The sequence below is a fragment of the Ranitomeya variabilis genome, chromosome 1 (genome assembly GCF_051348905.1).
Source record: "Ranitomeya variabilis isolate aRanVar5 chromosome 1, aRanVar5.hap1, whole genome shotgun sequence".
Lineage (NCBI taxonomy): Eukaryota > Metazoa > Chordata > Amphibia > Anura > Dendrobatidae > Ranitomeya > Ranitomeya variabilis.
The window spans coordinates 14,610,907-14,636,330 of NC_135232.1; the positions used below are offsets into that span (position 1 = coordinate 14,610,907).

Sequence of the window (25,424 nt, forward strand, 5' to 3'; positions counted from 1 at the left end):
TGACGTGTGTTTAGGACCATTATCTATGTGCAGCAGCCATCCTCTTCGTCTATTCAGCTTCAGCTTTTTTACAGATGGTGTTATGTTTGCATCAAGAATTTGTGGAAATTTTATTGAGTCCATTCTTCCTTCCTCCTGTGAAATGTTCCCCATGCCATTGGCTGAAGCACAACTCCAAAGCATTATGGATCACCATGCTTAATGGTTGGCGAGCTGTTCTTTTTCTGAAATTCTGTGCCTCTTTCCTCCACACATACCTTTGATCATTGTGGCCACAGAGTTCTATTTTATCCTCATTGGTCCACAGGACTTGTTTCCAAAATGCATCAGGCTTGTTTAGATGTTCTTTTGCATATTTCTGAAGCTGAATTTTATGGTGAGGATGCAGGAGAGGTTTTCTTCTAATGACTCTTCCATGAAGGTAATATTTTTGCAGGTGTCTCTGAACTGTAGAACAATGTACTACAACTCCAGTCTGCTAAATATTTTTGAAGGTCTTTTGCAGTCTAGAGGGGGTTCCAATTTGCCTCTCTAGCAATCCTGCGAGCAGCTTTCACTGAGATGTTGCATGGTCTTTCTTATTTTGACCTCCACTATTCTTGGTTACTGCCATTTCTGAAATACATTTCTAACTGAGGAAAGGGCAACTTGAAAATGGTTTGTAATCTTCTTATAGCCTTGTTCTGCTTTGTGGGCCTCCACAAGGTTAGGGGAGGCAACATTTTTTATAAAGCATGATTGGGCCTTTCCTAACGATGATAGTGAGGAAGCCATAACCTTCACAGGCTAATAAAGGTCTGAAACCTTCGTCAAAGTTATCTGAGCACACAAATCTCCAAGGGTGCCCAAACTTTTGAATTGACCTATTTTCCTTTCTGTAATTTATTAAATTGAAAAAATGATCAAATATATATATATATATATATATATTATATATATTTTTTAAAAAAATTTAAAATACAAAGGAAATGTGTCATCTTTAATTTTAAGCCTATTAGAGATCATTTCATTTTCAACAGCAATTTTGACCAGGGGTGCCCAAACTTTTACATACCACTATAGATTGTGTCATGTTATGATGAGATGATAGGAGTAGTAGTAGGTGACCACATAACAGACATGACAGTCTCCCCTCCTCACCCTGCTGATCGGCCCATATTGCGATCGCCTCTTGTGCTCCATGTATAACCTCAACCTGAATATCAATCAGATCTTCACCCTAAAAAGAAAAATGTAAGATGAGCTCAGGTCCCATCACTTCATGGTCAGATGTTGTGGGGGCTTCACAGTCATCTACCTGATGATCCTCCGGGATGTTGTGATTCTCCTCCAGACAGTCCTGGGAATACAGAGGATGGGGACATCTCTCTGGTGGATTTCTCCTCCTGGATCCATCTGTGGAGACACACAGACTGAATACATGACCTGCCGTGTATCTGTCTATATATGAGACACGTCTCTCAGATCCAGTAATTCTAGGTTTATACATCAGGGACCAAATTACATTGATGTGGTCCTCACCACCGGTACCGAGGTCCCAGGATATCGTAGCCCCAAGTATGAAGTGATAATCAGCGAGACCAAAGGCTAATGCTCTCTGCTCTGCACCCGGAGGATGAGAACCCTGAGGAGGGGGACAGAGAAGACCCTCGTCAGTCAGATGGAGGAGCCGCACTAAGAAACACAACTTCTCCAAGTTTCCTCTCCACCAGGGACGGAACCATAGAGGAGCTGGAGAAAGCTCCACGTTTCTATTCATCGCTGTCTTCTCTCCTAATGCGCCGTTATGGAGATTGGGGAAGGACGGTTACCATTTACCAGTGATTGTTTTTTGAGGCCTCATGAGGTCACCATGAGGACACGGCCTCCCTCCTGGACAGGATCCTCTGGGATCACTAAGAGGAGAGAACCTGCAGTCCTCCTATTAAAACATGGGTTACTGCGTTCGTATTCTTCTTTAAATAGAGAAAAATTCACCTCGATGTAAACACTAAAATAGGCAGCAAGTGTGCGGAAAGTTCTGAGTTTGACTCTCTATGAGGAAAGTGCACGTGTACGGCTAACGGATGAAGTCTCAGCGCCTGAGAGGACGGTGTTGTAGGTGTACCCGGTACACAGCGGTTAGCGCCTATCAATGTGTGGAAAGGACAGCTAGAGAGTAGGCACCGGGGTCATGGGCGCTTACTGGAACACGGAGAGCCAAGGAGAGATTGTCTGGTCAGAGTCCACAGAAAAGCCCCATAATACATATTGTACTGAACGAACAACCCTTTACGGGAGACTTACACTGATTATTACCAGTATTGAGGGGCCCTATGTCCCAGCAGGGCCAACACCTGCATCACCATCCCACTTATATCGTTCTCCTCAGACCCCATGAACAGGAAGAGTGGGCCCCCTGACATTTTGCTTTCATTGAGCCATGGAGGCTAGGACCCCCTTCCCGTGCATTCTGACGTCATGTGACAGGGCTCTTTAACCCCTTCCTGATACTTGGTGTCCATGCATGAAGGATGTCAGGTGCGTGTCTGTGGAGTGAGCTCTGATTGCTGCCATTTAATCACTTCACTGCTGCCTACAGCCTGACAGCGCCATATAAAGGGAACATGTCATGTAAAATAACGCTAATACGGGGTTAATCAGCAAGTTAATAGCATTTTAAACTTGCCCGGTGTCAGCACTGGGAGCCCCTGCCGGGAGGAAATAAACCTTATTTCACTTGGCAGTGTTCAGCTTCCAGTCAGAGTTTTGGCCGTTGCAGCTACAGTCACTGGTCAGTGTATACGGAGCAGCAGCTGTTACCGAGCCCCCTGCACTGACTGTCAGCCGGCTCAGCTTTATGGTTCAGCATTAGAGCGGGCTGTGGGTCAGTGCTGGGGCGCAGGTTCAGCTGCTGCTCACTACATTCTGAGGGGTCACTGAAGCCGCACCGACCGCACCTCTATGGCTGGAAGCCGAACGCTGCCGGGGAATAAAGTTGATTTCCTCCTGGCAGAGGGCCTCTCAGTGCAGGAGCTGGGCAAGTTCAAAACATTATTAATTTGCAGGTTAACCCCATGTCTGAAGGTTAATGTTATTTTACATGACAGGCTCCCTTTATGTGGTTGGGAGTCCCATTCTCCAGCCAGTCACTAAATCACAGGGTCCCAACAAAGGATTGCTGTAACATCATAAACAGCTCACTAAAAATGCAATAAAAACACAACGATCACAAAGGTAACAGGTGCCCCAATATAATACCAATAAAAAGGTCAGGGCGCAATTCAAGAGAAGCCGTCACACAGCTCCGATAACAGAAGATAAAGTGATGGGTCTCTATGCTAAAAACAAACAAAAACAAACAAAACACAAGATTGGTGTCACCATAACTGACCTGAAAAAAAATTGCATAGAGGTCGTTTTTACCGCCCAATAAATGCCGAAAAACAAACCCCAAAAAATAAGTGTTTTTTTTATATTATTAACCTCTTCATGACCTTGGGATTTTCCGTTTTTCAGTGTTCGTTTTTCACTCCCCTCCTTCCCAGAGCCATACCTTTTTTATTTTTCCGTCAATATGGTCATGTGAGGGTTTATTTTTGTGGGACGAGTTGTACTTTTGAACGGCATCATTGGTTTTACCATGTCTTGTACTAGAAAATGGTAAAAAAAATCCAAGTGCGGTGAAATTGCAAAAAAAAGTGCAGTCCCATGCATGTTTTTTGTATGGCTTTTTTGCTAGGTTTACTAAATGCTAAAACTAACCTGCTGTTATGATTCTCCAGGTCATTACGAGTTCACAGACACCAAACATGTCTAGGTTATTTTTTATCTAAGTGGTGAAAGAAAATTCCAAACTTTGCTAAAAAAAATAAAAAAAATTGCTCCATTTTCCGATACCCGTAGCATCTCCATTTTTCGTGATCTGGGGTTGAGTGAGGGCTTATTTTTTGCTCGCCGAGCTGACATATTTAGTGATACCATATTGGTGCAGATACATTCTTTTGATCGCCCTTTATATAAATATGTAATTTTGGCGTTTCTAACTTTTTTCTCGCTACACCGTTTAGCGATCGGGTTAATCTTTTGTTTAATTGATAGATCGGGCGATTCTGAACGCGATACCAAATATGTCTATATTTGATTTTTTTTTTGAATGGGGAGAAAGGGGGGTGATTTAAACTTTTATTTTATTTTTTTATTTATTTCATATTTTTTTAAACATTTTTTTTTACTTTTGCCATGCTTCAATAACCTCCCTGGGAGGCTAGAAGCTGGCATAGGCTGATCGGCTTTGCTACATAGGAGCGATCATCTGACATTTCCCTTTCACGACATGCGCCGTACATGTACTGCGCATGTCGGGTCCCCTGCTTTGATGTGCGCTCCGGCGGTGAGCGCACATCAAAGTCGCGACATGTCAGCTGTTTTGTACAGCTGACATGTGCGCGCAATAGCGGCGGGTGAAATCGCTATTCACCCGCCGCTATTAACCTGTTAAATGCCGCTGTCAAATGCAGACAGCGGCATTTAACTACCGCATCCGGCCGGGCGGCCGGAAATGACGTCATCGCCGACCCCCGTCACATGATCGGGGGTCGGCGATGCATCAGGAAGGTAACCATAGAGGTCCTTGAGACCTCTATGGTTACTGATCGCCGGTGGCTGTGAGCGCCCCCCTGTGGTCGGCGCTCACAGCACACCTGCAATTCTCCTACATAACAGCGATCTGATGATCGCTGTTATGTAGCAGAGCCGATCGGGCTGTGCCTGCTTCTAGCCTCCCTTGGAGGCTACTGAAGCATGGCAAAAGTGAAAAAAAAAAGTTTTTAAAAATGTGAAAAAAATATTAAAAATATAAAAGTTTAAATCACCCCCCTTTCGCCCCATCCTAAATAAAACAATAAAAAAAAAAAAAAAAAACCTACACATATTTGGTATCGCCGCGTTCAGAATCGCCCGATCTATCAAATAAAAAAAAGCATTAACCTGATCGCTAAACAGCGTAGCGAGAAAAAAATCCGAAACGCCAGAATTACGTTTTTTTGGTCGCCGCGACATTGTGTTAAAATGCAATAACGGGCGATCAAAAGAACGTATCTGCGCCGAAATGGTATCATTAAAAACATCAGCTCGGCACGCAAAAAATAAGCCCTCACCCGACCCCAGATCACGAAAATTGGAGACGCTACGGGTATCGGAAAATTGCACTTTTTTTTTTTTTTTTTTTTTTTTTAAGCAAAGTTTGGATTTTTTTTTCACCACTTGGATAAAAAATAACCTAGACATGTTAGGTGTCTATGAACTCGTAATGACCTAGAGAATCATAATGGCAGGTCAGTTTTAGCATTTAGTGAACCTAGCAAAAAAAAAAAAAAAAAAAAAAACAAGTGTGGGATTGCACTTTTTTTGCAATTTCACCGCACTTGGAATTTTTTTCCCATTTTCTAGTACATGACATGGTAAAACCAATGATGTCGTTCAAAAGTACAACTCATCCCGCAAAAAATAAGCCCTCATATGGCCATATTGACGGAAAAATAAAAAAGTTATGGCTCTGGGAAGGAGGGGAGCGAAAAACGAAAACACAAAAACGAAAAAGGGCCGCGACTTGAAGGGGTTAATTACAGGCGTGCTATGAGCGCCGACCACAGGGTGGCGCTCACAGCAAGCCGGCATCAGCAACCCGATCATGTGATGGGGGGGGTCGTCAATGAGCGCATTTCCGGCCACGCGGCTGGAAGCGGTAGATAAATGCCGCTGTCAGCGTTTGACAGCGGCATTTAACTGGTTAATAGCGGCGGGTGGATCGCGATTCCACTCGCCGCTATTGCGCGCACATGTCAGCTGTACTATCAATGGAAGAAAAAGCTGTAGACCATAGACAGGGGATCACCAGAATACATTCAAAATACTTTTATTGAATACAAAACCAACACACAATATAAAAACAATTAAAAGTCACAAAAACATGACAGTTGGAAACCCGAAATAGCTTATAATAAAGCTTAGAGCAACCCCTCCCTTGGCCCATGCACACAATGTATGAAATAATAACTGCACACGGTTGATATGCAAGATTATAGCTTGTTGGTATAAAGTACGTAACCATACGTGTACCAAGCTATAAAAACAAATAACCATATATTAGAGGTCCCTGGATGGCACACAAACACACCATGTTGCACCAATACCCTTATATAGTAACATACATCTACCCACTAATAGAGAGCTGGTCATGAAGTGATACAATAATGCAGACCTGGTGCATCCAATATACCAGCTAAGATAACATAGTAGGCAGTAGATACAGACCTAGTGCATCACCTCGAGTGTTATAGACCAAGGAATGGGGGAGCCCTACTAGGTTATCTTAGCTGGTATATTGGATGCACCAGGTCTGCATTAACTGCCTACTATATCATCCTAGATGGAATATGGGATTTATCCCTCTATGGGCACTGGTCTCCTTATGTGATATTTTGTTTTTCTGCCTTCTTATTGTATAATTTCATGGATCTTGGAACAAATGCACTGCGGGGTGCAGCAAGCCCATAAAGCAAGATGTTAGCAACACAGGTGCAAAATACCAGATCAACAAGAACTCTGCACATACCCACTCCTGGAGTGGGGTGACTGCCCAGTATACAAATGCACAATGAAGGCCCACATAGGGCGTTGTTCACACAAGGGTACAGCATAGTGTCTGGTTCACAGCCTATAAGACACACCCATACTTTCCGATTAGGCGGGCTGGCCAGCACATGCTCAATGCATCCCAGTGCGAACACCCCTCATGCGAGACCGAATGTGTTTGGGCTTGGCTGCACCCAGAAAAATATAGTGCAAAAAATATACAAAATAGTGAGGTGTTGGTTGATATTTTGGCCAAAGTACGTAAGCCACGCCAAGGGTCCCCACGCTTACGAGTCCTACACTAAACTAAATAGCAATGCCACTAAAGACTCAAGGTCTCCAAAAATTCAATTTAAAAACAGCAGAAAAAAAGGCAGCAACACTTACCTGCCCAGATCTTGGAACAAATGCACTGCCTTTTTTCTGCTAGTTTAAAGTTGTCTTTTATATATATATATATATATATATATATATATATATATATATATATATATATATATATATATATATATATATACATACACTCACTGGCCACTTTATTAGGTACACCTGTCCAACTTCTTGTTAACACTTAATTTCTAATCAGCCAATCACATGGCGGCAACTCAGTGCATTTAGGCATGTAGACATGGTCAAGACAATCTCCTGCAGTTCAAACCGAGCATCAGTATGGGGAAGAAAGGTGATTTGAGTGCCTTTGAACGTGGCATGGTTGTTGGTGCCAGAAGGGCTGGTCTGAGTATTTCAGAAACTGCTGATCTACTGGGATTTTCACGCACAACCATCTCTAGGGTTTACAGAGAATGGTCCGAAAAAGAAAAAAAATCCAGTGAGCGGCAGTTCTGTGGGCGGAAATGCCTTGTTGATGCCAGAGGTCAGAGGAGAATGGGCAGACTGGTTCGAGCTGATAGAAAGGCAACAGTGACTCAAATCGCCACCCGTTACAACCAAGGTAGGCCTAAGAGCATCTCTGAACGCACAGTGCGTCGAACTTTGAGGCAGATGGGCTACAGCAGCAGAAGACCACACCGGGTACCACTCCTTTCAGCTAAGAACAGGAAACTGAGGCTACAATTTGTACAAGCTCATCGAAATTGGACAGTAGAAGATTGGAAAAACGTTGCTTGGTCTGATGAGTCTCGATTTCTGCTGCGACATTCGGATGGTAGGGTCAGAATTTGGCGTAAACAACATGAAAGCATGGATCCATCCTGCCTTGTATGGAGCATCTTTGGGATGTGCAGCCGACAAATCTGCGGCAACTGTGTGATGCCATCATGTCAATATGGACCAAAATCTCTGAGGAATGCTTCCAGCACCTTGTTGAATCTATGCCACGAAGAATTGAGGCAGTTCTGAAGGCAAAAGGGGTCCAACCCGTTACTAGCATGGTGTACCTAATAAAGTGGCCGGTGAGTGTATATTTAATAAAATTGGCATTATTTATGATATTTTTTGATCATTGCTTTTTTTTTTTTCCTGACATTATGGTAGTTTGATATTAGATTATCTTAGGAAGCACAAGAATTTTCCTCCTCCATATGAAAACATCAAAGTGTTTCCGGATTTTTCTAAAGAGACCTTAAACGCAAGAAAATCATTTGCAGCTATTCCCACCATCCTGAGAGCTAATAACACTCTTTACAAATGGGGTTCCCCCACTAATCTCATCCAATACTTGATCCTGATGATGGCTGGAATTTTTTTTTTTTTTAATATAACATTCCCGGCTATGACCGCAATCCCCATCAGAAAAGGAACCGGGACCCCCGAAGCGACATCTTGAGAATGCGTCCTACAAAAGTCTTCTGATTTTATCTTATTTGATAACTTAATTCTTTGTGCTCTAATTCCAGGACTCATGGGCAGAGTCGGACAAACTTTTCTTCACCCCCAAAATCTGGAAAAGGTACTTTAGAGCCCGAGTCATGCAGCTCTCGTCCTCTTCATCAGATCGTCGGAGGAAACCCAGTATTTGTTTTTTTCTTTTTGGTATTTCCATGTTTCTGAATTGTGGCATTAACAATTCAAACAACTCAAAATTTTTGGTGTTATTTAACATTTTCTTCACAGGTTTTATTGCCGAAATATTAATAACCAATGTACTTGTATATTTCTGGCTCACCACCAGTATTTCAATATGTGTAATTCTGGCGCTAGAAATGTTGACATTGAATGTGAAAGGACTTAATAGCCCTTTCAAGAAGTACGGTATTCCATATCAGGAAACCAAATTTACACAGAACGACCCACCAAAATTCTCTCACAGGGATTTCCCTCATATATTTAACTTCTCGTCTGAGAAGAAAAAAAGCCGGTGTGCTCACCGCAATTACAAAATTCTGGAAATTTTCAATTAATCGATGTCAAAAACAGAAGACACCATATTCTTATATGTAATATCGAAACAACAACCAACACCTTAGTCAACATCTATGGGCCTAACAGAGGTCAAATATCAGTTTTAAATAAATTAATGATAAAATCATAAAACACCAACAAGGTCACTTACTTATTTTTGGAGATTTTAATATACCATAATACATGACCAGAGTATAGATACTTCAGCTTCGTCAAGGAACAAAATGTTTACAATAAAAAACTGGTTGATAAAAGAGCCGTTGTTTGATGCATTTAGGCGTCTCAAGTCTTCTTCTAGGGAATACACTGATTACTCAGATAAGCACAAAACTTTTTCTAGAATTGATATGATTTTGACAAAAAAGATACAAGAAATTTCACAAAGGATTGCAGAAATAGAAAAACAGATCCAAATTCCACACAGAAATCTCATTCTATTATAGAATTAGAGCAGAAATAAAATTCATTCTTTTAGAGGACTATGATAAACTTATCAACTCCATTAAGCTTAACTACCGTATATACACGAGTATAAGTCGAGAATTTGAGCCCATTTTTTAAGCTGAAATTGCCCCTCTCGGCCTATACTCGAGTCAATCCCAGGGGTCGGCAGGGGAGGGGGAGCGGCAGCTGTCTAATCATACTCACCTGCTCCTGGCGCGGTCCCTGCACATCCCTGGTTCACCATGCGCTGACAGCTTCTTCCTGTATTGAGCGGTCACATGGTACCCGCTCATTACAGTAATGAATATAGACCCGACTCAACTCCCACAGGGGTGGAGCCGCATATTCATTACTGTAATGAGCGGTAACGGTGACCGCTCAACGCTGGAAGAGCTGTCAGCGCCCGGAGAACCAGGAATGTGCAGGGACCGCGCCAGGAGCAGGTGAGTATGACGGGGGCAGTGCGCGATATTCACATGTCCCCCGTTCCACCGTCGGGCGCCGCTCCGACTTCCACGTCCTCTGCAGTGACACTCAGGAGAGAGGGTGCAATGACGCGATTAGTGTGCACGCCGCCGTCTGCCTGAACAGTCAGTGCAGGGGACGCGGAAGACACAGCGGCGCTCGGCGGTGGAACGCGGACAGGTGACTATAGCAAGTGCCGGGGGCCTGAGTGACGAGAAGTGAGTATATCTTTTTTTTTTTTTTAATCGCAGCAACAGCATATGGGGCATAATAGTCTATGGAGCATCTTATGAGGCTATAATAAGCATTTGTGCAGCATTATACGGGGCAAATATTTATATATAGCATCTTATGGGGCCATAATCAACATTTGTGCAGCATTGTATGGGGCAAATGTCGCTATGGAGCATCTTATGGGGTCATAATCAACATTTGTGCAGCATTGTATGGGGCAAATGTCGCTATGGAGCATCTTATGGGGTCATAATCAACATTTGTGCAGCATTATATGGGGCATATTTTTGTATGGAGCATCTTATGGGGCCCATCATGAACTGTATGGAGCATTATATGGGGCTCCTGATTCAATATGGATATTCAAAAACACTTAACCTACTGATGTCTCAACTAATTTTACTTTTATTGGTATCTTTTTATTTTTTACATTTACCGGTAGCTGCTGCATTTTCCACCCTAGGCTTATACTCAAGTCAGTAAGTTTTCCCAGATTTTTGTGGCAAAATTAGGAGTCTCAGCTTATACTCGGGTATATACGGTATTATTTGTCCCATAAATGTCTAGACTCATGGCCAACAAGGTCAAAAACAAATGAAAACTAGTCTCTGCTCTTAAGAATGATGGAGTTAAAATATACGCATCCGCAAGAAACGGCTGAACCATTGTGGGGTTTTACTCTGCCTTAAATCATTTACAGAATGATAGATACAATTCGACCAAAAACTATAGAAATAAACACGTTTCTTTCTAGAATTAATCTCCCACAACTAAATACAGATCAGTCATCAATGCTAAACATCCCGATTTCAACAAACGAAACTTACAAAGCTATAAAAGCATTAAAGGAAGTAAATCACCTGGACCAGACTGTATACCGAATGAATATTATACAATTTGTAGTCACCATCTTTTAGGTCACCTAACGTGTATGTTTAATACAGCCATCAATAAAGGTCAATTCCCAAAGGAATCCTTACAGGGCTCCGAATAATGATCCAGAGGTAATCCCAAGCTACAGGCCTACAGCCCTCAAATTCAGACATCAAGATTTACACTAAAATAATCTCAGAAAGGTTACTCCAAGTGATGCCCTTCTTAATACATTCAGACTAAGTTGGATTCAGGCAGCCTCTGACAGCACAAGAAGAGGACTACATTTAAAGGGAACCTGTCACCTGAATTTGGCGGGCCCTTTTTTCGGAACGATGGGCGGTGTTTTCGGGTGTTTTATTCACCCCTTCCTTTCCCGCTGGCTGCAATATTGCCTTGAAGTTGATTCGCTTTCCTCCGTAGAACACGCCTGCGCAAGGCAGCGCAGTATGCTTTGCCCAACTGCGGGCAAAGCCGAAAAGCATTAGTGAGCATGTGCGGGCGCACTACAGTCATGGACAAAAGTATTCACACCCCTGCAGTTCTGTCAGATAATACTCAGTTTCTTTCTGAAAATGATTGCAAACACAAATTCATTGGTATTATTATCTTCATTTAATTTGTCTTAAATGAAAAAACACAAAAGAGAATGAAGCAAAAAGCAAAACATTGATCATTTCACACAAAACTCCAAAAATGGGCCCGACAAAAGTATTGGCACCCTCAGCATAATACTTGGTTGCACAACCTTTAGCCAAAATAACTGCGACCAACCGCTTCCGGTAACCATCAATGAGTTTCTTACAATGCTCTGCTGGAATTTTAGACCATTCTTCTTTGACAAACTGCTCCAGGTCCCTGATATTTGAAGGGTGCCTTCTCCAAACTGCCATTTTTAGATCTCTCCACAGGTGTTCTATGGGATTCAGGTCTGGACTCATTGCTGGCCACCTTAGAAGTCTCCAGTGCTTTCTCTCAAACCATTTTCTAGTGCTTTTTGAAGTGTGTTTTGGGTCATTGTCCTGCTGGAAGACCCATGACCTCTGAGGGAGACCCAGCTTTCTCACACTGGGCCCTACATTATGCTGCAAAATTTGTTGGTAGTCTTCAGACTTCATAATGCCATGCACACGGTCAAGCTGTCCAGTGCCAGAGGCAGCAAAGCAACCCCAAAACATCAGGGAACCTCCACCATGTTTGACTGTAGGGACCGTGTTCTTTTCTTTGAATGCCTCTTTTTTTCTCCTGTAAACTCTATGTTGATGCCTTTGCCCAAAAAGCTCTACTTTTGTCTCATCTGACCAGAGAACATTCTTCCAAAACGTTTTAGGCTTTTTCAGGTAAGTTTTGGCAAACTCCAGCCTGGCTTTTTTATGTCTCGGGGTAAGAAGTGGGGTCTTCCTGGGTCTCCTACCATACAGTCCCTTTTCATTCAGACGCTGACGGATAGTACGGGTTGACACTGTTGTACCCTCAGACTGCAGGGCAGCTTGAACTTGTTTGGATGTTAGTCGAGGTTCTTTATCCAACATCCGCACAATCTTGCGTTGAAATCTCTTGTCAATTTTTCTTTTCCGTCCAAATCTAGGGAGGTTAGCCACAGTGCCATGGGCTTTACACTTCTTGATGACACTGCGCAAGGTAGACACAGGAACATTCAGGTCTTTGGAGATGGACTTGTAGCCTTGAGATTGCTCATGCTTCCTCACAATTTGGTTTCTCAAGTCCTCAGACAGTTCTTTATAATAATAATAAGAATCTTTATTTTTATATAGCGCTAACATATTCCGCAGCGCTTTACATTTTTTGCACACATTATCATCACTGTCCCCGATGGGGCTCACAATCTAAATTTCCTATCAGTATGTCTTTGGAATGTGGGAGGAAACCGGAGTGCCCGGAGGAAACCCACGCAAACACGGAGAGAACATACAAACTCTTTGCAGATGTTGTCCTTGGTGGGGTTTGAACCCAGGACTCCAGCGCTGCAAGGCTGCAGTGCTAACCACTGCGCCACCGTGCCATCTTTGGTCTTCTTTCTTTCCTCCATGCTCAATGTGGTACACACAAGGACACAGGACAGAGTTTGAGTCACCTTTAATCCATGTCAACTGGCTGCAAGTGTGATTTAGTTATTGCCAACACCTGTTAGGTGCCACAGGTAAGTTACAGGTGCTGTTAATTACACTAATTGGAGAAGCACCACATGATTTTTCGAACAGTGCCAATACTTTTGTCCACCCCCTTTTTTATGCTTGGTGTGGAATTATATCCAATTTGGCTTCAGGACAATTCTTTTTGTGTTTTTTCATTTAAGACAAATTAAATGAAGATAATAATAACAAAGAATTTGTGTTTGTAATCATTTTCAGGAGGAAACGGAGAATTATCTGACAGAATTGCAGGGGTGTGAATACTTTTGGCCATGACTGTATGTCTCGGAAGTATTTTGCTGTTTTCCTGGACATAGTGCGCCGGCGCATGCGCACTAATGCTTTTCGGCTTTGCCCGCAGTTGGGCAAAGCATACTGCGCATGCGCAGGCGTGTTCTACGGAGGAAAGCTTATCAACTTCAAGGCAATATTGCGGCCAGCGTGCAGCCAGCGGGAAAGGAAGGGGTGAATAAAACACTCGAAAACACCGCCCATCGTTCCGAAAAAAGGGCCCGCCAAATTCAGGTGACAGGTTCCCTTTAAATGTAGTTCTCTTCTTGTGCTGTCAGAGGCTGCCTGAATCCAACTTAGTCTGAATGTATTAAGAAGGGCATAATTTGGAGTAACCTTTCTGAGATTATTTTAGTGTAAATCTTGATGTCTGAATTTGAGGGCTCTAGGCCTGTAGCTTGGGCTTACCTCTGGATCATTATTCGGTCTGAGCCACCGCTAGGGTGTACCGCTATGGCAGAGCGGTGGGTTAAGGAGAGAGTGGCGGCAGAAGCCGCGCGACCGCGAGACCTCGGCCCCGGCCGGATGCAGCGCTGAGGTAGCGGTCGGAGAGGGTGGGCGGAGCTACTGGTGATGTCACCACGCAACGGGGCTAAAGAGGACAGGTGTGCTAGTATAGCTAGTCAGCCAACCAATGCATTTCAAGGGCTCTGGCCCTCTTCATCAGGGTTAAATTCACCAATACAAACATTTACCCTTTTTTTTTTTCATATGATAGAAAAAGAATTTCCCTATAACTGGGAAAAACGTCATATCCCATATTTAGGAATTATAATTACCAATTCTTTATGTAAGGTACTAGATGAAAATCTGTCTGTCCTGCAAGAACAGATTAAAAAAAAAAATATTGAGAATTTTGATAAAAAAATACCTTATGACTTGGTAGGATTGTCTTGTATAAAATGATAATTCTATCACAACTTCACTATATCTTTAGAACTGATCCAATCCAGATTCCATATGGAGTAAGAACTTCCATAAGCAAACGACAAAATGTATTTGGAATAAACAATCCCCAAGAGTCACCAAATCATTACTATATATGAACAAAACACAGAGCCATTGGTCTCCCGAATCTACAGGCCTCCTCCGAGGCCGATAATGCAGAGCAGGAAATGGCTCATAGAGGAAGCCAAAACCAGCTGGGCAGAAATGGAAAAGTCTAACAATGGGAATTCTCCCTTAGATGCTCTTATTGTTGTGAATTACTAGGCCAATCCCTCCCTCTACCAGAGAATATACTAAGAAAATCTACAATTATGACCTGGAGGAAGTTATAGAACATTTCTTACAACCAAATGAGTTACCCATTAGAAAAACTCTCTTTATATTCCGCCCTTCCCTATAGATAAATGGAGGAAGGATAGTGTTAGGCTGCTTTCACACATCAGGTTTTTTGTTTCAGGCACAATCCGGCAAAAACTGATCCGTTTTTTTCCCATAGAGTTGTATTAGCACCGGATTGTGCCTGAAAGACATGCGTTTCATCCGTTTTGTGCCGGATCCGTCCCTTCAGGCTTTTTTGCCGGACACAAAAAACGTCCCCTGCAATGTTTTTTCTCTGCGGCACAAAAAGCCTGAAGGGACGTTTCCGTCAATAAACGCATGAAACGGATGTGTGAATGAACGATTCCGGCTACCTAATCCATTTTTACACATTGGGAATGCCCAGAAGCTTTGTTTCGATTCTGGCATGTGGAAAAATCCCTCTCCCTCTCTCCAGTAAAGAATGCCGGATCCAGCTAAAAAACGGATCCGGTGCATCGGTTTTTCACGCCGGATCCATTTTTCACACCAGATCCGTTTTTAGCAAATTTGCCGGATTTAGCCTGAAACAAAAAGCCTGATGTGTGAAAGCAGCCTTAAATTGTTCAGCTTTATTTCCTGGACCTAAAAAAGATCCAATCATAAAGGATCCTTGACTCTATCGTACAACCTTCCAAAAGAGGAAAAGTATAACTTTTTAGAACTAAGGAAATGTAATAGGGAAAAATTCTCTCTCCCCATATCTATCCCAAGAGTTATCACATCTCTTCTCGAAAATCCCTTAATAAATACTATTTGGTCACCAAAAATCTGTATACACTCTTCAATAGTGACGTAACTACTGAAAAATCAAAACACAAGCTTACGTGGAAAGAAGATATGAATACCGTATATACTCAAGTATAAGCCGAGATTTTCAGCCCTATTTTTAGGCTGAGAGTGCCCCTCTCGGCTTATACTCGAGTCACCACCACCGGTCTGTCTCCCCTCTCCCCAGGTCCGTCTCTCTTCCCCGGGGGTGTTTCTTACACCCTCATTCACACTAGCCTCGGAGCAGTGCAATCCTGGCATGTATTGAGTCCCAGAAGGCAGTGGCGTGCCGTAAACGTATGGAGCAAGCGGTAGCCTTACGGCAGGTGGAGGTTGCGTACTCTATCACGTGAATGTTTATGCGACACAGATTGTGTCCACAGTCGCCGTGGGTCCTTGCCGCGAGTTACTCACGCTACTGATCCATATTTAGCAAGCTTTGCTCATGGTAATTTTTCCATCATCCATTTGTGTGCTGACTGCAAGTGTGAACAGATCCATATTTAGCAAGCTTTGCTCATGGTAATTTTTCCATCGCTCCTGTGTTGTTTTTTTCTCTGCTTTTGTTCTCTGATTCAAAGTTACCGCATTGGTTGTTTACCCTGCATAGTAATGCCTGCCCTGGCCTTATGCTAATTTGTTAATTGCTGATTGTGACCATTTGGTTCATGATGCTAGCAGTCATTTCATTTCATATATATTTAGTCTGGCTGGGATAGCCCGTGTGCGGGGTCGCGTGTGCAACAGATTTTAAGTGCAACGGTTTAAAGTGCATGGCAGTTAGACAATGGCAGTTGGACAGGGCAGGAGACAGGTAAGGTGCTTAAATTATCAAAAAAATCATGCTTCTTGGTCAGTCATACTACATTAGGCGTTGATCATATCAATCTGCTTCTTATTTGTTTTTACTTCTGCTTTCTCACAACTCGCCCGCCCTTTAACACATTCTGGTCACTCACTCTATATCCACCCCTCTCCCAAGTATAATTCTGAGGCTCTACTGACATTTCTTACCCACTCCAAACCAGCCACTACCACCATGCAGCACTCAAAACGTTCATACAAATCATCCCACCACCTGCTCTTTCTGTTTTTTCTCCTTCTACTAGTTGCAGGTGACATCTCCCCCACCCTGGGCCTTCCTCCACCAGCATACATTACTCTCCTCCGCTGCATATAGAAACCCTGCTAATCTTATTAACATTCAGTGCATGCCTTCTCCTATCGCTTTCCACTGTGCTCTCTGGAATGCACTGTCTGTGTGTAACAAACTAACTTACATTCACGATCTTTTCCTCTCTAATTCCCTTAACCTTCTGGCTATTACAGAAACCTGGATCAAGCACTCAGACACCACCGCTGCTGCTGCTCTCTCGTCTGGTGGGCTGAAATTTTCACATACCACTAGACCTGAAAACAGACAGGGTGGGGGTGTTGGTTTGCTCCTTTCATCACAATGTGCTTTCCAGGTCATCCCCCCGGTTCCCTCGCTTACATTTCCTTCCTTTGAAGTCCACACCGTCAGACTCTTTAAGCCCTTCTCCTTGCGGGTGGCGGTTGTTTACCGCCCTCCAGGCTCCTCCCACCTGTTTCTAGACCACTTTGCCACCTGGCTTAAGGTACCTTCACACGAAGCGACGCTGCAGCGTCGCTGTTTGATCGCTGGGGAGCTGTCACACAGACCACTCTCCAGCGACCAACGATGCCGAGGTCCCCGGGTAACCAGGGTAAACATCGGGTTGCTAAGCGCAGGGCCGCGCTTAGTAACCCGATGTTTACCCTGGTTACCAGCGTAAAAGTAAAAAAAACAAACAGTACATACTCACATTCGCGTCCCCCAGCGTCTGCTTCCTGACACTGACTGAGCTCCGGCCCTAACAGCACAGCGGTGACGTCACCGCTGTGCTTTTACTTTCACTTTAGGGCCGGCGCTCAGTCAGTGTCAGGAAGCAGACGCTGGGGGACGCGCAGGTGAGTATGTACTGTTTGTTTTTTTTACTTTTACGCTGGTAACCAGGGTAAACATCGGGTTACTAAGCGCGGCCCTGCGCTTGGTAACCCAATGTTTACCCTGGTTACCAGTGTAAAACATCGCTGGTATCGTTGCTTTTGCTGTCAAACACAACGATACACGGCGATCGGACGACCAAATAAAGTTCTGAACTTTATTCAGCGACCAGCGACATCACAGCAGGATCCTGATTGCTGCTGCGTGTCAAACTAAACAATATCGCTAGCCAGGACGCTGCAACGTCACGGATCGCTAGCGATATCGTTACAAAGTCGTTTCGTGTGAAGGTACCTTTACTCACTTTCTATCCGGTGACATCTCCACCCTCATCATGGGAGATTTTAACATCCCCATCAATGATCCCCTCTCCCAATCTGCCTCTCATCTTCTTTCTCTAACTTCTTCATTCGGCCTCTCACAGTTTACTAATTCTCCTACGCATGAGGAAGGGAATACTCTGGACCTGGTTTTCTCCCGTCCCGGATCGCTGCACGACTTTACTAACTCCCCTCTCCTGCTTTCGGACCACAACCTTCTTTCCTTCTCTGTCAAGAATTGTCTCCTCACTCGGGACACCCCCACTTACCACACTTATCGGAATACACGTTCCATTAATACCCAGCAGCTTATGGACAATCTCCACACATCTTTAGCCCCCATCTCTTCCCTCTCCTGTCCAGACTTAGCATTGTCACACTTCAATAATACACTGAAGAATGCCCTAGATGAAGCAGCACCTTCTACACGCAGAAAGACCCGACACAGACAACGGCAGCCCTGGCACACTATGCAAACACGCTTTCTTCAGCGTTGTTCAAGGTGTGCAGAGCGGCAGTGGAGAAAGTCTCTCTTAGCAGAAGACTTCATCCACTATAAGTTCATGCTCAAAACCTATAACTCTGCCCTTTATCTGGCCAAACAATCCTACTTCACCACCCTCATCACCTCACTATCCAACAACCCAAAACGACTATTTGAAACCTTAAACTCCCTCCTGAAACCTAAAGTACAGGCCCCATTCACCAATCTCAGTGGGGAGGATCTGGCCACTTATTTCCTAGAAAAAAATCAACCACATCCATCAGGATATCTCAGCCCAATCTCCTCAGTGCCTGGATCCCCTTCCCTGCCGCACCTCAAGCTCACTAGACATCTTTGAGCCAGTCTCAGAAGAAGTTTCCAAGCTCCTCGCTTCTGCTCGGCCTACAACCTGCAACAGTGACCCCATTCCTTCACCTCTCCTGCAGTCTCTCTCACCAGTGGTCACCACTCACCTGACTAAAATATTTAACCTCTCTCTTTCTTCAGGTATCTTTCCCTCCACATTTAAACATGCCATCATAACCCCTTTACTTAAAAAGCCATCCCTGGACCAGAACTGTACTGCTAACTACAGACCTGTATCTAACCTTTCCTTCATCTCTAAACTCCTGGAACGCTTGGTCCACTCCCGTCTAATCCGCTATCTCTCGGATAACTCTCTTCTCGACCCCTTACAATCTGGTTTCCGCTCTTTACACTCCACTGAAACTGCCCTCACTAAGGTCTCTAATGACCTACTAACAGCTAAATCCAAAGGTCATTGCTCTCTGCTGATTCTCCTGGATCTCTCTGCCGCATTTGACACTGTGGATCACCAGCTCCTTCTCACTATGCTCCGCTCCATCGGCCTCAAGGACACAGCCCTCTCCTGATTCTCCTCCTGCCTCCCTGACCGCTCCTTCACTGTATCCTTTGCCGGCTCCTCTTCCTCTCCTCGTCCTCTTACTATCGGGGTTCCGCAGGGCTCAGTCCTAGGCCCCCTCCTCTTCTCTCTATACACGGCCCCTATTGGACAAACAATCAGCAGATTTGGCTTCCAGTATCATCTCTATGCTGATGACACCCAATTATACACTTCTTCCCCCGACATCACCCCTACCCTAATTCAAAATACCAAGGATTGTCTGTCTGCTGTCTCTAACATCATGTCCTCCCTCTATCTGAAACTAAATCTCTCCAAAACGGAACTTCTTGTGTTCCTCCCTTCTACTAACCTCACTCTTCCCAACATCAAAATTACCCTGGAGGGTTCAACCATAACTCCCAAGCAGCATGCCCGCTGTCTTGGGGTCATATTCGACACCGAACTTTCCTTTACTTCCTATATCCGATCACTCACTCGCTCTTGTCACCTGCATCTTAAAAACATCTCCAGAATCCGACCGTTTCTCACCTTTGAAACTGCTAAGACTCTTACTGTCGCTCTTATTCATTCTCGTCTGGACTACTGCAACTCTCTTCTGATCGGTCTCCCTCTTAACAAACTTTCTCCTCTCCAATCCATCTCTAATGCTGCAGCCAGGGTCATATTTCTGTCCAGCCGCTTCACCGATGCCTCCATCTTGTGCCAGTCATTACACTGGCTACCCATTCGCTACAGGGTCCAGTATAAACTCATCTCTCTCACCCACAAAGCCCTCCACAGTTCTGCACCGCCTTATATCTTATATCTATCGCCCTACACGTGCCCTCCGTTCTACAAATGACCTAAGGCTAACATCCCCCGTAATCCGAACCTCGCACCTCCATCTACAAGACTTCTCTCGTGCTGCGCCAGCTCTATGGAATGCACTTTCCAAGACGATTAGACTGATACCTAGCCCCGACCTATTCAAGCGCGCTCTAAAAACCCATCTCTTCAAACAAGCCTACCACATCAATTACTCAGTAAACTAACTTTGCCCTGTTCCCTCCCTCCAAATATTACTCTGAATCTGCCCCCTACTATTCATCTGTCTCCACACCCTCCATGCACATGATAACTGCACTGATACTTGACTATTGCACTTAAACACACGGGATCATGCAGCTTTGTATGAAAATCCCTATTTATTATAATTGCCAGACCTGAAATAACAAGCACTTTCCACCTATTGTGTCCTCCAATTTCCTTGTAGATTGTAAGCTTGCGAGCAGGGACCTCACTCCTAATGTCACTGTTTAAATTGTCTTAACTTGTATTGAATTTGTCTGTATATGTCCCCGCTTAATTGTAAAGTGCTGCGGAATATGTTGGCGCTATATAAATAAAGATTATTATTATTATTACTGGAGCTGGGAGTGTTTGGAGCGTCCAAGTCCCGGAGGTAGCAGCGTGCCGGAGCACGCAAAAGCATACAGGACGTGGAGGTTGCGGGCGGCCTGTAATTTCGCTGCTCATACTTCACTTCCTGTCCTGCTCATTATGGCTTATGAATATTCATGACATCACCAGAAGTAAAGCGTGCGGCGCTGAAAATACAGGCCGCCCGCAACATCCACGTGCCGTATGGCTACCGCTTGCTCCATACGTTACCAGCACGATATGATATCAGAGTTAAGCAGGCGTGCACAACCCTTCCAGGTGAGAGGCTAATCCCCCACCTTCCATTGAAACATCCCAATCCATCCACCTGGTGCCTCTCGTGCTGCGCTCTTCCATGTTTATTGTCTTATATTCAAGAGAAGCCGTCACACAGCTCAGATAATTGAAGATAAAGTTCTGAATTTTTCAACCTATAAAATAAATACTAAAACAAAACATACCCCACAAGTATGGAATCGCTGTCTCATCTGGAACTTTTTCCTCTTTTTCTGCATATCAAAGTAAAATGCACACTTCGTTGAGCAAAAGAAAACACAAGACTTAAAATATCTGTGGTTGGAAAATAACGATCTAATGGCTCATTGGAGAAGGGGAGGGAAAAAAGGCAAAAATTGAAATTTGCCCCATCAGGACGGGGTTGAAACGTTCATATACACTCCTAGGATTGCTGCCTCCTGTAGGTATACCCTGTTCTCTGCATCTGGGAAGAGGAAATTTGCATATCTTATGTCCCATGGGGTATTGCATGGCCAATAACTCTCCGTACTCAGAACTGTCGCTCTCTTCAAGGAGAAACATTACCCCCTATAGAAAGGAGTGTGCAGTGATCTGACCTTCTCCAGTACAGAAAGTTCTGGCTTCTACACCTGCAGAGCAAGTAGTGAATAGACGCGGAGGCCGGAGAACAGCTGGACAGCCTCCATGTCAGACAGACGAGTGATCGGCTCCACCACGTCCCATCTTTATGTCAGGACAGCGACTCGAGTTTCGAGGTCTGAGGGACGGTCCGGTGCAGATATTTATCCAGGAATTAGTGCACAGAATGGAGAAAGTGATTTGTCACAAAGAAGAAGAGAGAGAATGAAGGAGAAGACCAAGGAAGGTGACAAGTGTCAGCCAAGAGGGAGGAGCCGGACGCCGACCACGACTGATGACGACATTGAGCCTGCACCGATTCTGAGGGACGGACGAGCAACAGCGGATTAGGGGGAAAATGATCAGTAAATTAACCCCGACTCTGCTGAGCAACAATAGTGTATTGTAAGTGGTATGTCCTGACGAAGGGGTCCTCTGAACCCTGGAACGCGTTGAATAAACCATGTTGACCCTTTACTATTCCTGGAATTCTTCTGATGGCACCGCGATGATGATCCTCTTTTCCTACTAAGTGTATACTTCTACCAGGTCTGGCACTGACCTGTGGATCTGCAGCAGCCGCCATTATTATTATAAGTCTGTTTATCATCCTCACCAGGTGAGTAGTTCTCTTGGTGGGTGCACCCTATGCAACGTGAGATAAGACCCGATTGCGCTTTTGGTGTCTCCTTTTTCTATCTGAATAACAATCCACTACAGACTTAGGGACCAAAAGAAATCACAGGAGAGAACGGACAGAAGGATGGGACATCTGCAGACAAAATGTGACCGATGCTCTAAGGAAGATGAAAGTTTCTGAAAGAAGCCGCCAAGAACGAAGACTCAAGACTGATGAAGACGTGACGAGAGCGGAGAAACCGCGACTCACAGATCAGAAGAAAATTATCAGGGAAATGAAAGCTGTTGTCAGACGGAGAAAATGTAGAGAAAACCAGAGCAAGTCTGGAGAAACCTCATCTATTATAGGACGACGCCGGAGAGACGTCATCACATCCACCAGAGCCAACAAGGAGCCTCGCTTCTCACCTCGTGGTGTAAGAGGCCGGAGCTCCTCCATCATCACGTCCTGGTACCGATCCTGGTGTCCTTCTAGATACTCCCACTCCTCCATGGAGAGATAGACAGCGACGTCCTGACACCTTATAGGAACCTGACAACAGCGACACCGTCATCACCCAGAATCCTCCAGTGCTGTATAATGTCCCAGCAGTCACCTCTCCGCTCATCACCCAGAATCCTCCAGTGCCGTCCTGTATAATGTCCCAGCAGTCACCTCTCCGCTCATCACCCAGAATCCTCCAGTGCTGTATAATGTCTAAGCAGTCACCTCTCCTCTCATCACCCAGAATCCTCCTGTCCTGCATAATGTCCCTGCAGTCACCTCTCCAGTCATCACCCAGAATCCTCCAGAGCTGTCCTGTATAATGTCCCTGCAGTCACCTGTCTGCTCATCACCCAGAATCCTCCAGTGCTGCATAATGTCCCAGCAGTCACCTCTCCAGTCATCACCCAGAATCCTCCAGTGCCATCCTGTATAATGTCCCAGCAGTCACCTCTCCAGTCATCACCCAGAATCCTCCAGTGCTGTATAATATCCCAGCAGTCACCTCTCCGCTCAGCAGCTCAATCATCTTGTTGCTGAGCTCCAGGATCTTCTTGTTCCTCTCATGTAGCAGGGAATGCGGGGGAGGCTCTGTGATGGGGCCCGGGCTCCGCCCTCCTGACTCCTGGAGATGGATGATGGGAGTCACACTGTCCCCCGGTGTCTTCCTCACTATTGTGTAATCCTGTGTATGGAGAGAGACACTTAGGGTGCTTTCACACTAGCGTCGTACGACGCACGTCGCAATGCGTCGTTTTAGAGAAAAAAAACGCATCCTGCAAAATTGCTTGCAGGATGCGTTTTTTCTCCATACACTTGCATTAGCGACGCATTGCGATGGATTGCCACACGTTGCATCCGTCGTGTGACGGATGCGTTGTGTTGGACCGTCGGCACAAAAAAACGTTACATGTAACTTTCTTTGTGCGTCGTGTCCGCCATTTCCGACCGCACATGCGCGGCCCCCTCCTCCCCGGACATTACAATGGGGCAGCGGATGCGTTGTAAAACTGCATCCGCTGCCCCCGTTGTGTTTTTTTTTTCCACAGTATGCGTCGGTACATCGCATTGCGACGTGCTTCGTACAACGCTAGTGTGAAAGTAGCCTTAGGGAGAAGATTCCTTCCCGACTCCAGATCTGACAATCAGTAGAAATCCCGGGATCAATAACCGTCTCCAGTAATCTGGGGCCATAACCGGGAATATTATTCCCCTCCGGACAGACATCCCGGCCCCTCTACAGCTCTTATAGGGAATCCCCATGACAACTCCTCCGGGCAGAGAGCTCCACACAATCACTGCTCTTACAGGAAAGAATCCTTCTCTCTATTCTGGATTTCCTCCTCCCGATGTCGGACTTGTCACAGAACACAATAAAGCTGATAGAAATGTAGAGGAGTTACCTCTCCGCTCAGCAGGGAGACGATCTCCAGGGCCAAGTGGAATAATCTTCTGGTGGTCTCATCCCTGTCCTCGTCCATCCTCGGGGTCATTCAGGAGGAGGAGGGATGAGCACTGGATCAGCTGGAGGGATCTCGTCCTGCCGGCGTCTTCATGATGAAGAAGAAGATGGAAATCACAGGGGACGAGAGAACGACAATCACTAAATTCTGCCAAATATCAACATTTATCAGGAGGAATCTGGGGGAAAAGCCACAAAACTCCACCGCGGCCTCCTCCGCCGATCTGACCGCTCATTATCAGCCTCGTAGGAGGACGGTCACTGTGGTAACTACACCGCCAGCAAGGGACGGTCACCGTGGTAACTACACCGCCAGCGGGGGACGGTCACCGTGGTAACTACACCCCCCAGCAGAGGACGGTCACCGTGGTAACTACACCTCCAGCGGGGGCCGTGAGATGAGGAGCAGACGCTGCACATCCCCCATACAATGCTGCCCGTCCCCAACACTGAGGAGCGCAGTCACATGGAGCAGGAGCCTCCACAGGAACAGCTCTGATCTCACCCCACACTCTCCTCTCACAGATTTACCACAAGCACCAAAACTCCACCAAACCCTCCTGTAATCTCACCGGAATGGCGGGAAATCTGCTGCTGGCTGACACCAGAGAACACGAGCTGCACACAACCAGGACGGAGCTGCTGCACTGAGAGCTGAAGGACCTGTGGTGACGTCACGGTCATGTGATCAGGGGGTGGAGCTAAAAGACTACTTGAAGGACCTGTGGAGCAGCAGACTCTTCCGACCTCCTTGTTCTGTCTCCATTCTCCTCACAGTGACACTGTGTCGTGGTGCTGACTGGAAAGCGCGGGAACGTCCTGTCAGGGTGTGTGTCCACGGTCAGGAAACGCTGCTTGTTTGACGCTGCGCAGAGCTGCAGCGTCAAACACGCAGCGTCCAGATGTTCCAGCATAGTGGAGGGGATTTTTTGAAATCCCGTGTCCACTATGCGTGGAAACCCGCACGCGTCGGCCCTGCGACTCCGGACATGCTGCGCGTCTTTTCAGATCGCAGCATGTCCGTTTACCTTACGGGGTCGCTGCAAGTAATATCACAGGGCCCTATGCGAGGGGTGCGATGATCCCGGATGTGTACAATGAACACATCCGGCATCATCGCGTCCCAGAAAGGGGGCGTGGCTTAGCACCGAGCGGCTTTGCCGCTCCGACGATACCGCCGGCCATCCCGACCGTGGACACGCACCCTCAGGGTATGTGTCCACGTTCAGGAAACGCTGCGTTTTTGCCGCAGCGTCAAAAACGCAGCGTCCAGATGTTACAGCATAGTGGAGGAGATTTAATGAAATCCCGTCTCCACTGTGCATTAAAAACCG

At 45.4% G+C, this 25,424-nt stretch overlaps 2 protein-coding genes across 3 annotated transcripts in view; both read right to left on the reverse strand.

Moving 5' to 3' along the window:
* The window catches only part of LOC143793559 (uncharacterized), a 62,494-nt gene extending 37,670 nt beyond the window's left edge, over positions 1 to 24,824 (reverse strand). The window contains exons 1-6 of the mRNA XM_077280628.1: positions 24,663 to 24,824; positions 24,032 to 24,178; positions 23,134 to 23,313; positions 22,553 to 22,676; positions 1,298 to 1,395; positions 1,141 to 1,219 (exon numbers count right to left, since the gene is read on the reverse strand). Coding sequence (XP_077136743.1) covers positions 1,141 to 1,219; positions 1,298 to 1,395; positions 22,553 to 22,676; positions 23,134 to 23,313; positions 24,032 to 24,121 — 571 coding nt within the window. The 5' untranslated portion in view covers positions 24,122 to 24,178; positions 24,663 to 24,824. The remainder of the gene's footprint in view (positions 1 to 1,140; positions 1,220 to 1,297; positions 1,396 to 22,552; positions 22,677 to 23,133; positions 23,314 to 24,031; positions 24,179 to 24,662) is intronic.
* LOC143793496 (uncharacterized) overlaps positions 1 to 25,424 on the reverse strand; it is a 606,170-nt gene that overhangs the window by 377,237 nt on the left and 203,509 nt on the right. The gene's annotated exons all lie outside the window — the stretch shown is intronic.